At 35.0% G+C, this 12,773-nt stretch overlaps 1 protein-coding gene across 1 annotated transcript in view; it reads left to right on the top strand.

Moving 5' to 3' along the window:
* The first annotated feature begins 6,307 nt into the window (after positions 1-6,307).
* The window catches only part of LOC116026884, a 13,194-nt gene continuing 6,728 nt past the window's right edge, over positions 6,308-12,773 (top strand). Inside the window, exons 1-5 of the mRNA XM_031268309.1 lie at positions 6,308-6,424; positions 6,529-6,578; positions 9,405-9,658; positions 9,701-9,936; positions 10,817-11,521. Coding sequence (XP_031124169.1) covers positions 9,432-9,658; positions 9,701-9,936; positions 10,817-11,521 — 1,168 coding nt within the window. The 5' untranslated portion in view covers positions 6,308-6,424; positions 6,529-6,578; positions 9,405-9,431. The remainder of the gene's footprint in view (positions 6,425-6,528; positions 6,579-9,404; positions 9,659-9,700; positions 9,937-10,816; positions 11,522-12,773) is intronic.

Genomic DNA, 12,773 nt, shown 5'->3' with positions numbered 1-12,773 from the left:
AATTGAGATTCAATAATTTATTAATATAAATTATTAAAATTAAAAAGGAAAACAATTTAGTCATTTAGAGATGTGAGTATCCTACATTGCTAACTTTCAAGGAGAGTTTCATCATTCATGCACTACATATCTCATTTTTTTTTTCTGGGTCCACTTGTGTTCGCTCCGGGAGGCACGGGTGCTAGTCCAGAAATCGAACCCAAATTCTTCCAAAATTATTCCCCACAAAGAGAGCTCACTTGCCACTTGAGCTACTCCATTAGGTTATATCTCTTTTTGGATTGAAGAGAGATTCATTCTCCTAATTTACGAGGGTGTATGTTGAGTTAATTATTATTTTTATTTTAAATAATTTATTAATATTTATAATGGTGACGTTTTAGAAAAATAGATATTCTTTTCAAAATCCTAACTCAAAATGTTGCTCTAAGTAGCATTCATTTTGAATTGAAAATAATACTAATTGAAATTTGTGTTTGTCAATTATTTTTAAAAATTTTGACATTGATAAAACGGTTAATATTTGATAATCTATACTATTAATAAAAACAATATCCTCAGTTTTAACTTCTCGCCCAAAACAGACCTATAATATTTTGGTGTGCGTAATATTGTAATACAATTCCTATCCCTAATACAATTGTAAATTAAAATAGAATTCCTAATAAAATATATTCTTCCCTACGTTCCTATTACGTTCCTATTCGTAATACAATTCTAGACTAGAATTACTAATGGTTATAATTCAGTATATATATTTCTCTGCAATGCAATCTATATCTATACTATTAATAAAAACAATATCCTCAGTTTTAACTTCCCGCCCAAAACAAACCTATAATATTTTGGTGTGCGTAATATTGTAAAATATTGTAATAAAATTCCTATCCCTAATACAATTGTAAATTAAAATAGAATTCCTAATAAAATATATTCTTCCCTACGTTCCTATTCGTAATACAATTCTAGACTATAATTACTAATGGTAATAATTCAGTATATATATTTCTCTGCAATGCAATCTATACTATTAATAAAAACAATATCCTCAGTTTTAACTTCCCGCCCAAAACAGACCTATAATATTTTGGTGTGCTTAATATTGTAAAATATTGTAATACAATTCCTATCTCTAATACAATCGTAAAGTAAAATAGAATTCTTAATAAAATATATTCTTCCCTACGTTCCTATTCGTAATACAATTCTAGACTATAATTACTAATGGTAATAATTCAGTACATATATTTCTCTGTAATGCAATCTATACTATTAATAAAAACAATATCCTCAGTTTTAACTTCTCGCCCAAAACAGACCTATAATATTATGGTTTGCGTAATATTGTAAAATATGGTAATACACTTCCTATCCCTAATACAATTGTAAATTAAAATAGAATTCTTAATAAAATATATTCTTCTCTACGTTCCTATTCGTAATACAATTCTAGACTATAATTACTAATGGTAATAATTCAGTACATATATTTCTCTGTAATGCAATCTATACTATTAATAAAAACAATATCCTCAGTTTTAGCTTTCCGCCCAAAACAGACCTATAATATTATGGTTTGCGTAATATTGTAAAATATGTTAATACAAATCCTATCTCTAATACAATTGTAAATTAAAATAGATTTTCTAATAAAATATATTCTTCTCTACGTTCCTATTCGTAATACAATTCTAGACTATAATTACTAATGGTTATAATTCAGTATATATATTTCTCTGCAATGCAATCTATACTATTAATAAAAACAATATCCTCAGTTTTAACTTCCCGCCCAAAACAGACCTATAATATTTTGGTGTGCGTAATATTGTAAAATATTGTAATGCAATTGCTATCCCTAATACAATTGTAAATTAAAATAGAATTCCTAATAAAATATATTATTCCCTACGTTCCTATTTGTAATACAATTCTAGATTAGAATTACTAATGGTAGTAATTCAGTATATATATTTCTCTGCAATGCAATCTATACTATTAATAAAATCAATATCTTCAGTTTTAACTTCCTGCCCAAAACAGACCGATAGTATTATGGTATGGTTTGCGTAATATTGTAAAAAAATATGAAAATTTGGCATAATTCAACCCGCAAGGCCAACCAATTTTCTGAACGACATTCGTGCATGCAGTTGTCGGCACACGAGTCAAACCTTTTTAAGTTCATTTGGAGATTTCATTTGCACCCCCCATTTGCGCGTGAGAGAGAGCCTCTAGCTATACAATTCAATAAGCCTTAGAAAAACTCTTGTATAAGTAGTGGTGCAAACCACTTCTCAAACCAATGTGGGACAAAAGTTATTTGAAAGGTTTTTCTCTAAATTTTTCTAACTCAAATGGGTCAACTTTGAGAACTAATTTCTNACACGAATCCACTTTGACCCGACCCAAATCGAAAGTGGACCCCACATATATTTGTACCACAATATTTCCAGTAAAATGCCATTTTATGCTAATTTTTTTCCAACAGTTATTTGTCCAGAGAATATCAACGTGTTGAAGGAAGAAGATGATATATAGTGAAGGGCAATATAATCTTCACTATATATCATCTTCTTCCTCCAGCACAACGCTCTACGGTCAACCAACAATTACTCAACTGATTATCCCATTACTCCCATGTAAATTTTTTCTCTAATATAGTTATACTTACTGAATATCAAAATATAAGTGTACCTCAAGATCTTGCAATAACTAACCGACAAGTAATTAAATTAATGAATATGATGCAATAATGTAAATTATCTACCTATTGCATTTATACACTTATTTTAGAACACTTAATTTTTGTGATATTTGTTGCATGCAAGGAAGACTCATACTATAATTGCATTTATACACTTATTCATACTCATATTCGATGTTATAATTTATATATTTGTATATCGATTCAAATATTTCTTAAAATATTATAACAAATTCATTCCGTGTAACGCACGGGTGAAAATACTAGTAATTAATTAAACCACTATTGAGTTTTCAAATGAAACAATTTTTCTAAATAGTGTATCATGAATGTTGTAGAGAAAGAGATTTTCAAAATCTAGCAAATTAAAATGACCACAATTTTATTAAGTTAACATTTCACGATAACATTTATTATTGATATAAATTTATTTGAATATACCCTTATAATATCTCTTTTATAATATGCAATATTATCAAATAGTAATTATCTTTAAAATAAAATAAAATTACTACTCCTAGAGTCCTAGAGCACCATCTTGGTAAAACTCTAGCTAACTAATACGTTAAATGTAGTTATTGGTAATGGTTACAAGTTAGCTAATTGATTGAATCTCTCTCTCTCTCTCAGTAGTCTACTTAGTGTCAAATGTATTGGCCTGGTCAGGGCAACTCCAATGAAGTTGGTCAGACAATTGACTTGGTAACTACAAGATTTTAATGTACAACTTTATTTTAGTATAAATAAATTTATAATATAAGTACAAACGAACAATGTTTAAATTAACCTCTTGAAATAATAATTATATATGAATATTATTAAAATAATTAATATTTTATAAAAAATAACTTTGTAATTAATTTATACTTTTCTTTAGAATATAAATTAAATAGAAAAATATGATTTTCATGTGCCCAAATGGACGCTTAAAATAAAATGACTTAAGAAGCATTCTTCATTATTTCTGTAATAATTTAAAAGAATATATTAATACTTTTCATTTAAAAGAATTGTTAAACATATTTTCACTTTAATCATTTTGTTTTATGCTTTGTAAGCTTTATGAAAAGAGAAGTGTCCAACATACTCGCCAAACAACCATTAAAAGCTAAGTTTTCATGAATTTCAAATTTTATTTTCTTCAATTGTTCATGAGAACCTAAATAGAGAAATCATCCATTCTCAACTGATAGGCCAATGAAACAAATGCTTTGTAAGCTTTATGAAAAGAGAACGAAGTGTCCAACATACTCACCAAACAACCATTAAAAGCTAATTTTTCATGAATTACAAATTATTGTTTTCTTCAATTGTTCATGAGAACCTAAATAGAGAAATCATCCATTCTCAACTGATATTTTTCATTTTAGTCCATCATTACTGTGGCATTTTCTGGCTCATTTTGGAATTTGATTTGCAATCTTTGCGCGCAACGGAACATCTATGTTATACAATTCTCTCTAAAAGGGTCTTGTATATATATAGTGGCGCAAATCCCCTTCTTTTTTCAATGTGAGACAAAAGCTACTTAATTACAAACTTTTTTACATTTATTATTTTTGTTGTTCTAGTTCGCTGAAGGGCTATAGTTTGAGTGCTCAAACTATAGTTCCGTTTAGGAATGGCAACGGGGCGGGGGCGGGGGCGGGGAGTATACTCCCCGTCTCCGAATCCCCGACCCCATCCCGGTCCCCGTCCCAAATCCTGGCGGGAAATTGAAAATAGTCCCCATTCCCGTCCCCGGTCAACTCTTAGTCAAAATTTTAAATTAGTGTAATTTTTAATTTTAAGAACTAAAACCTAAGTCTTAATTATAAGAACTAAAACCTAAGTCTTAATTATATATATATATATATATATATATATATATATATATATATATATAGTTTTTGGTTTCAAACCAAATTGTGGTGGGATTAATTTTCTATAAAATTAATTGATGTACATTTTAATGTGTTGCCATTAGCTAATAGTTGACGATTGTTTAGGCATTCGTTCCATTAATGTTACCTACTTGCATTGCAATGTTTATTAGGCCATCCTCAATAGTTTAAATGTTTGAAGATGTTTATTAGGAAAGAGAAAATGAGGTGGAAGAAAAAAAAACAAACAAACAAAATTTGTAAAAAAAAAAAAAAAAAAAAATTAATCAGATTTATGCGCCCAGAAGGGCGCGTGCAGCACAGAGTTGCGCCTCACGCAAGTGAGGCGCAACTCTCTAATATGTTGATGGGCCCCACAAAACTTGAAAGAACTCTATATTTGTAAGAGGTAAAAACATACTCTCTCTCCTCACTATCTCTCATCCAAGGTGACATTTTTTTGCCTAAAATACGTGGAGAAGACCTTATCCTACATTGTACTATGCAATATGAAACATAAGTGATAATGGCCGGTCGACCCTGGACGTCTTCACGTGTCATATGATGATGAAGAGTTGCAGGACCCGATTTATTGACACCATTTTGCTTTTAGTTTTCTGCATTTCAGTTCTTGTTGTTGCCTTCCTTTCATATTAAGATTATAATCCCTCGTTTGCCCCGCTAGCTGCTCAAGTTTTTGTCGGTTGCTGCGTGCTGCTCAACTTTTGTCGGTTGCTGGCCGGCCGGCGAACTGAGAAGGATTAGGAGTACACATAGACAAATGCCACAGCCATGTGTTAATCAAATAATTTCAATCCTTATTTTACTATTCCAAATTAAGAAAGATGGTGTTTAATCTTGTTTATAGTTAGAGGATGTATTTATGCTTATTCTTAGAGTGATTTCCATTTTTGGTCCTACTGTTATTGGAGAATTGCTAATTTTAGTCCACTTCAATTCATTAATTTTTGTCACATTGCGACTAGCCTTATTTAGTCCTTGCCACTTTTAATTCACCGTTAAAATTTTTGCCAAATTGCCGTTCAAAATAGGGGTATTTTTTGTCTTTTCATGCTTTGGTCATCTCCTTGACGCTTTGCAGTGTTTTTTTTACACATTTTCATCCATTGAAGATGTAATACCCCGTATTTTATTAACATTATTATTTTATCCTAAGGTATTGACATACATGAGTTATGATCTCCCGATACTTCAAATGAATTTTTATAAGTAAGTATAGTTGTTATTAAGCTGCGATCGTATGTGCCGGTCACGAACCGTAAAATTTTTGGGGGACGAATTTTCAGCTCGGATTTCTTTGGAAATGGATGATTAGGCATATATGACTAAGTATGAACTTCCTGCTTAGTTAAGTTGAAATTGGATGAGCTATAAGGGTCGAAATTTATTTCTGATCGTACTTCGCGAAATTTCGCAGTGTACTGAACCTAGCCCATTTTGGGAGCTTTTGACTGGAATAAAATTTTGGTGTCGGAAATTATTCTTTCTGGATTATTTTCCACCGAAACTTTATCTGTTTGGACCACAACTGATATGTTGTGGAGATATTTTATTAATATTATTATTATATATAATTGGATAAGCATCCCACATATTATATTTTATTATTATAATTATTATTATTATTATTATTATTGTTATTATTATTATTATTATTATTAAATATATTATTACGTATATGTATATATGTAAGGGATAAGATTGAGCAAGTGACATTTCTTCATTTCCATTTCTTCATTTCGTCTTCACCCTCATTTCCGTAAGAGAGAGAGAGAGAGAGAGAGAGAGGGAGGGAGAGAGAAGCAATTTTCGAGCTTGGATCGCGATTGGTTCGGTAAATTTCAATTTTAATCGGTTAAAAGTTATGTTTTACTCCTAGTTCATAGTTTTGGGTAGAATTTTGTTGAACCATATTCGTATTACCGTGTTTTATGTTAGGGTTTTAAGGTGAATTTGGGGAAAGATCCAAGATTTGCTTCCTACGGAAGGTAAGGAATCCCTTTATTTGGTTGAGGTTATTTGAAACTAGATAATTGATAGTGAATGATGAGATTAGGGGTTTTATGAATATGTTTCTATACATGATAATGGCTGAAAATGCATGTACATATCATATTTATGCCCATATATGCTTATAGTTGTGAAAATAGTGAAAGGAAAAATCAGGGTAGATTCTGGCAGTAACTTCCGTGATTTTCTGGGAAATATTGGTAAAGTATTTTGATCCAATTTTTTTTTAGACATGTAGTTCTATAAGTCTAGAAGCTACCATAAACATTTCATAATTTTTGGAGTAGTATAAGTGTGGTTTCAAAATCATTTTCCAAAACTGGTCCAGAGAGCAGAAAATCCGGACAGCACACTGCCAAGGGTAAAAATGTAATTTTCTGTGTTAATTCGTGAACCTAGGTGACCAAAACTTTTTATGAACATCAAGTACTATAAGTTGGGGTTCTACCATAAAAATTTCAAGTGAAAAAGAGTTCGGGAACTATCTTTACCGGCTCAATCTTTCAGACTGCGCTAGCTGAAATTTTCTTATAAGGAAGTGGTATTATGTATATGAAACCTATGTATATACGTGTAGTATATATATTTATGTGTGTATTATGTATATATATATATATATATACACGTGTGATGTGTGTGTGTTTAAACTATATATATATATATATATGTACATATATGAGTATATATGTATAATTAAATGAAGGTTGTATCTCTATATATATAGTATGTGTAGTGTAACATATATATGTATATATATAAGTAATATATACATATTATATATGGTATGAGGTGGTTGTTAATGTGCCTAAATATTTAAGTTAAGCATGCTATGTATATTATAATGTGTGTGTAATGTATGTACAAAATGTTGTATTATGTATATTATAAAGCATGTATGTGCAGTGTATATATACTTAACGTGTATATATATACATATAGTATGTGTACTTTATGTGAATATGCATATGTGGGAAATGTTATGATTGAATGCATATATACATATGTGTGGTGATGATGGAAAATGTTTTGAGAAACAAGACTTTGAACTATTTTGAGAATGGTGATCGATTTAAAAAGGGGGACTTGATTTCGTGGAACATGTCCAAAAAAAAGTGATTTTGACTCAAGGAGGATGAGAAAGGAAGGAAAATGGTTTTCAAACCCTTGGTTTCTAGTAAAGTTGAGGAGGACCTTGATTAGCCTTCGGGTGGCTTAAAGTGCCCTTGCCCAAGGTTGTTGTATGTAGTATGATCATTCATACTGAAGGTGCGAAGTCTATTCGCCGGGTACTATATAACTCGTTTGGATGAGGTATTCCTGCGGGGGTGTGCACACTTAAAGTATAGTTACTCTGAGAAGTCCGGGTAGGTGTCGTTTTTATGGACCTAGTAGGGCCAGCTAGGGATCATTTTAACGAACCTTACGTCCAGGGGATCAGTGTTAGACCGGGTGATGACCACTGAACCCGAGTTCGATGATCCAAGTGGTCAGGGAAGGAGTTAAGTGAATACTCCAAAGGCCTCACGCTTTCTATAAAGAAACTAAGTGGAAATTTTGTATGAAAATGTAGTTACGCTGTAGCTACGGAAAGGAGATGGTGAAAAGTGAGGAGAATGTCCTTTGAGGAAAGATTTTTCAAAGAATATGTTTGAGAACAAATATGGGATTTGTGTTTTCCCTTTTTCTGCTTATATGCTTAAATGTTTAGCATTATATGATCTGAGTAGGCAAATGACTATTATATGACCTCGTCTAGAGGGAAAATGATTAAGATGATATTGAAATTGTTGCCTATTATGTGTATAAATTGCTATTCGTAAAGGTTGCAGGTAGAACCTCGGCCGATGAGTAAGGATAGGGTTTTGATGTAATCAAGTTTTACAAAACCTTTATTTAGTTTTGGATAACCCATGGATATCCTTACTTAGCCGTCGTGCTAATTGCACTTCAATGTGTTTCTGTTAACAGATGTTATCTAATGTGATGAGGATTACACGGGGTTCTTGATAGGCGAAGACCCCTACGTTCCTGGCTACTCTCCTGATCCTCCGGCTCATCCCTCTCCGAAGTATACTCCTTTTTGTGTGCATACCTTTTGTAGCCTTAGTTTGGCTAGCAAGTTATGAACCACTTGAACTTTCATGTTTCGGACCTGAAGGGTCAATCTTTGTATATATACTCGTAGTTACCTTAGCTACCTTCTCTTCTTTCCGCTGCAATATACATATATACATATAAAGATTATGTCAAGTTGAGAGTGTGTGAAACAGTTTCTTTTTTTTTTAGCCTGTGCACCTAGGGTGAACTCTATCTGGATTTGATTGGGTTCGGTCTAGGTGTGGCGGTAACTACTCCGGATGTACGGTATAGCCGGGCCGGGGTGTTACAAGTTGGTATCAGAGCGGGTTGAATCCTTGGAGGTTAGATTGGAGTCTAGGCTGTGAAACCCTTGAACCCTAGTTTCAAGTCCGTCAGTTTCAAGTTTTGAGTCAGCTTAAGTTCGTTAAAGACCAACCTAAGACGTTATTACAGCCTAACGAGTTTAAGTTTCAGAGCAGAGCTGGAACGGAGACCAGGCAACGTAAAAAGGGGTACCTCATCTGTGCTTTGCAGAATCTCTTGATTCTGGTTACTAAGTACTCTGACTGATATTTGTGCATTCTTATGTGTGTTAATCATTTCTTATAATTGTCGTGAGTGAATTTGAGGAGTTGTTAACTGTTTAGTTAACTAACTTCCTCGTACCTTTTATACTTCTAACTGTTTAGTTAACTAACTTCCTCGTACCTTTTATACTTCAAAAGCTAACTCGAAACGATCGCTTAGTGAAAATGCCACCAAGACGAAATGTACCCGCTAGACCTGGCGATGACATTACAGCAATGGATCGAATGGCGTTGGCGATGGAACAGATGGCTGAGTTTATGATAGCTCAGCAGGCCCAGAATCACAACCAGGAACACCCTCGGGTCGACTTTGCTAAAGCCATAGCAAGCAGACAGCCACCGTATTATGCGGGAGAAGAAGATCCAGTTGTCTTGGAAGAATGGATACGGACATTTGATAAACTGCTTAACGCATTGGAAGAATGGATACGGACATTTGATAAACTGCTTAACGCAGTAAATTGCCCGGCAAATCAACGAGTATCTTCTGCGGTTTATTACTTGACAAAAGTCGCAGATAATTGGTGGGCAGCGGCTGGACCCGAACTCCTGCAAAACCCAGACTTTGGCTGGGAGGAATTCAAGGAGGAGTTGAGGGGACAATTTTACACGGAACGAATTAAGGGAATTAAGTGCGAGGAATTCTTGCGACTGAAGCAGAAGGGAGAAACTGTCCAGANAAGTTGGTATCAGAGCGGGTTGAATCCTTGGAGGTTAGATTGGAGTCTAGGCTGTGAAACCCTTGAACCCTAGTTTCAAGTCCGTCAGTTTCAAGTTTTGAGTCAGCTTAAGTTCGTTAAAGACCAACCTAAGACGTTATTACAGCCTAACGAGTTTAAGTTTCAGAGCAGAGCTGGAACGGAGACCAGGCAACGTAAAAAGGGGTACCTCATCTGTGCTTTGCAGAATCTCTTGATTCTGGTTACTAAGTACTCTGACTGATATTTGTGCATTCTTATGTGTGTTAATCATTTCTTATAATTGTCGTGAGTGAATTTGAGGAGTTGTTATACTAACTGTTTAGTTAACTAACTTCCTCGTACCTTTTATACTTCAAAAGCTAACTCGAAACGATCGCTTAGTGAAAATGCCACCAAGACGAAATGTACCCGCTAGACCTGGCGATGACATTACAGCAATGGATCGAATGGCGTTGGCGATGGAACAGATGGCTGAGTTTATGATAGCTCAGCAGGCCCAGAATCACAACCAGGAACACCCTCGGGTCGACTTTGCTAAAGCCATAGCAAGCAGACAGCCACCGTATTATGCGGGAGAAGAAGATCCAGTTGTCTTGGAAGAATGGATACGGACATTTGATAAACTGCTTAACGCAGTAAATTGCCCGGCAAATCAACGAGTATCTTCTGCGGTTTATTACTTGACAAAAGCCGCAGATAATTGGTGGGCAGCGGCTGGACCCGAACTCCTGCAAAACCCAGACTTTGGCTGGGAGGAATTCAAGGAGGAGTTGAGGGGACAATTTTACACGGAACGAATTAAGGGCATTAAGTGCGAGGAATTCTTGCGACTGAAGCAGAAGGGAGAAACTGTCCAGAGCTACTATGACAAGTATGTGGAGTTAATGAGGTTTGCTCAAGACATTGTGCCAGATGAGGCGAGCAAAGCAAGACGGTTTGTACGGGGACTGGACTGGGACGTGAGAAGGGCAATTGCACCATTCATGTGCTCTACTCTCAAGGAGGCATATGATCGGACCTCGGATCAGTATCAGGTGTATCTGGACCAGCAAGAAGTTTACGGCAAGAACAAAAGAAAAGCTGATGATAGACAGAGGAGATTCAAGGCGAATGATGGGGAGTCTAACCAAGGAGGATTTCAACAGAGACAAGGAGAGAGGAGGGGAGGAACAGACCAAAGGAAACAGCTGGGTTGCCGCCGGTGTGGAAAGTACCATCCGGGAGAAAATTGCCAAGGGATTAGAATAAGGTGCTTCAGGTGTGGTCTCTTGGGACACAAAATCAATGAGTGCCAAACCAGGGTGGAAAACTTCCGAAACCCTTTGCAGAATACCAGGCAAGAAGGAGGATTCAATGGGACCAACGGACGTAGACCCGCGGAAGCAGTAAACAGGGCAGTTAATTCTCAACAAGTAAACCGGGGCAGGCCAACGAATGTGGCTACAGGTCCTAATGACAAAGGGAAGTTGCCAATGGGAGAAAGCAGTACAAGGAACCAGGGCCGAATCTACGTCGTTAATAGCGCTCAGGCACAGGCTAGCGACGTTGTAACCGGTACATTTCTTATAAACCCAGTGTTTGGTTCAGTATTATTTGATACGGGAGCCCCAATTCGTTTATATTATTTGCGGTTGTGGATAGATTGAAGTTAGGGCCTGCTATTGAGTTCAGACTTGAATGTAAGAACTACCTCGGGAATAGTAGTAGTCTTTTGACGCCATAGATTTTAAGAAGTAAGTTTCGAGGACGAAACTCTTTTTAAGGGGGGTAGAGTGTAATACCCCGTATTTTATTAACATTATTATTTTATCCTAAGGTATTGACATACATGAGTTATGATCTCCCGATACTTCAAATGAATTTTTATAAGTAAGTATAGTTGTTATTAAGCTGCGATCGTATGTGCCGGTCACGAACCGTAAAATTTTTGGGGGACGAATTTTCAGCTCGGATTTCTTTGGAAATGGATGATTAGGCATATATGACTAAGTATGAACTTCCTGCTTAGTTAAGTTGAAATTGGATGAGCTATAAGGGTCGAAATTTATTTCTGATCGTACTTCGCGAAATTTCGCATTAGATAACATCTGTTAACAGAAAACATTGAAGTGCAATTAGCACGGACGGCTAAGTAAGGATATCCATGGGTTATCCAAAACTAAATAAAGGTTTTGTAAAACTTGATTACATCAAAACCCTATCCTTACTCATCGGCCGAGGTTCTACCTGCAACCTTTACGAATAGCAATTTATACACATAATAGGCAACAATTTCAATATCATCTTAATCATTTTCCCTCTAGACGAGGTCATATAATAGTCATTTGCCTACTCAGATCATATAATGCTAAACATTTAAGCATATAAGCAGAAAAAGGGAAACACAAATCCCATATTTTGTTCTCAAACATATTCTTTGAAAAATCTTTCCTCAAAGGACATTCTCCTCACTTTTCACCATCTCCTTTCCGTAGCTACAGCGTAACTACATTTTCATACAAAATTTCCACTTAGTTTCTTTATAGAAAGCGTGGAGGCCTTTGGAGTATTCACTTAACTCCTTCCCTGACCACTTGGATCATCGAACTCGGGTTCAGTGGTCATCACCCGGTCTAACACTGATCCCTGGACGTAAGGTTCGTTAAAATGATCCCTAGCTGGCCCTACTAGGTCCATAAAACGACACTACCCGGACTTCTCAGAGTAACTATACTTTAAGTGTGCACACCCCGCAGGAATACCTCATCCAAACGAGTTATATAGTACCCGGCGAATAGACTTCGCACCTTCAGTATGAATGATCATA

The sequence above is a fragment of the Ipomoea triloba genome, chromosome 8 (assembly GCF_003576645.1).
Source record: "Ipomoea triloba cultivar NCNSP0323 chromosome 8, ASM357664v1".
In the NCBI taxonomy this organism is placed as follows: domain Eukaryota; kingdom Viridiplantae; phylum Streptophyta; class Magnoliopsida; order Solanales; family Convolvulaceae; genus Ipomoea; species Ipomoea triloba.
This window is presented reverse-complemented; position numbering and strand designations above follow the sequence as displayed.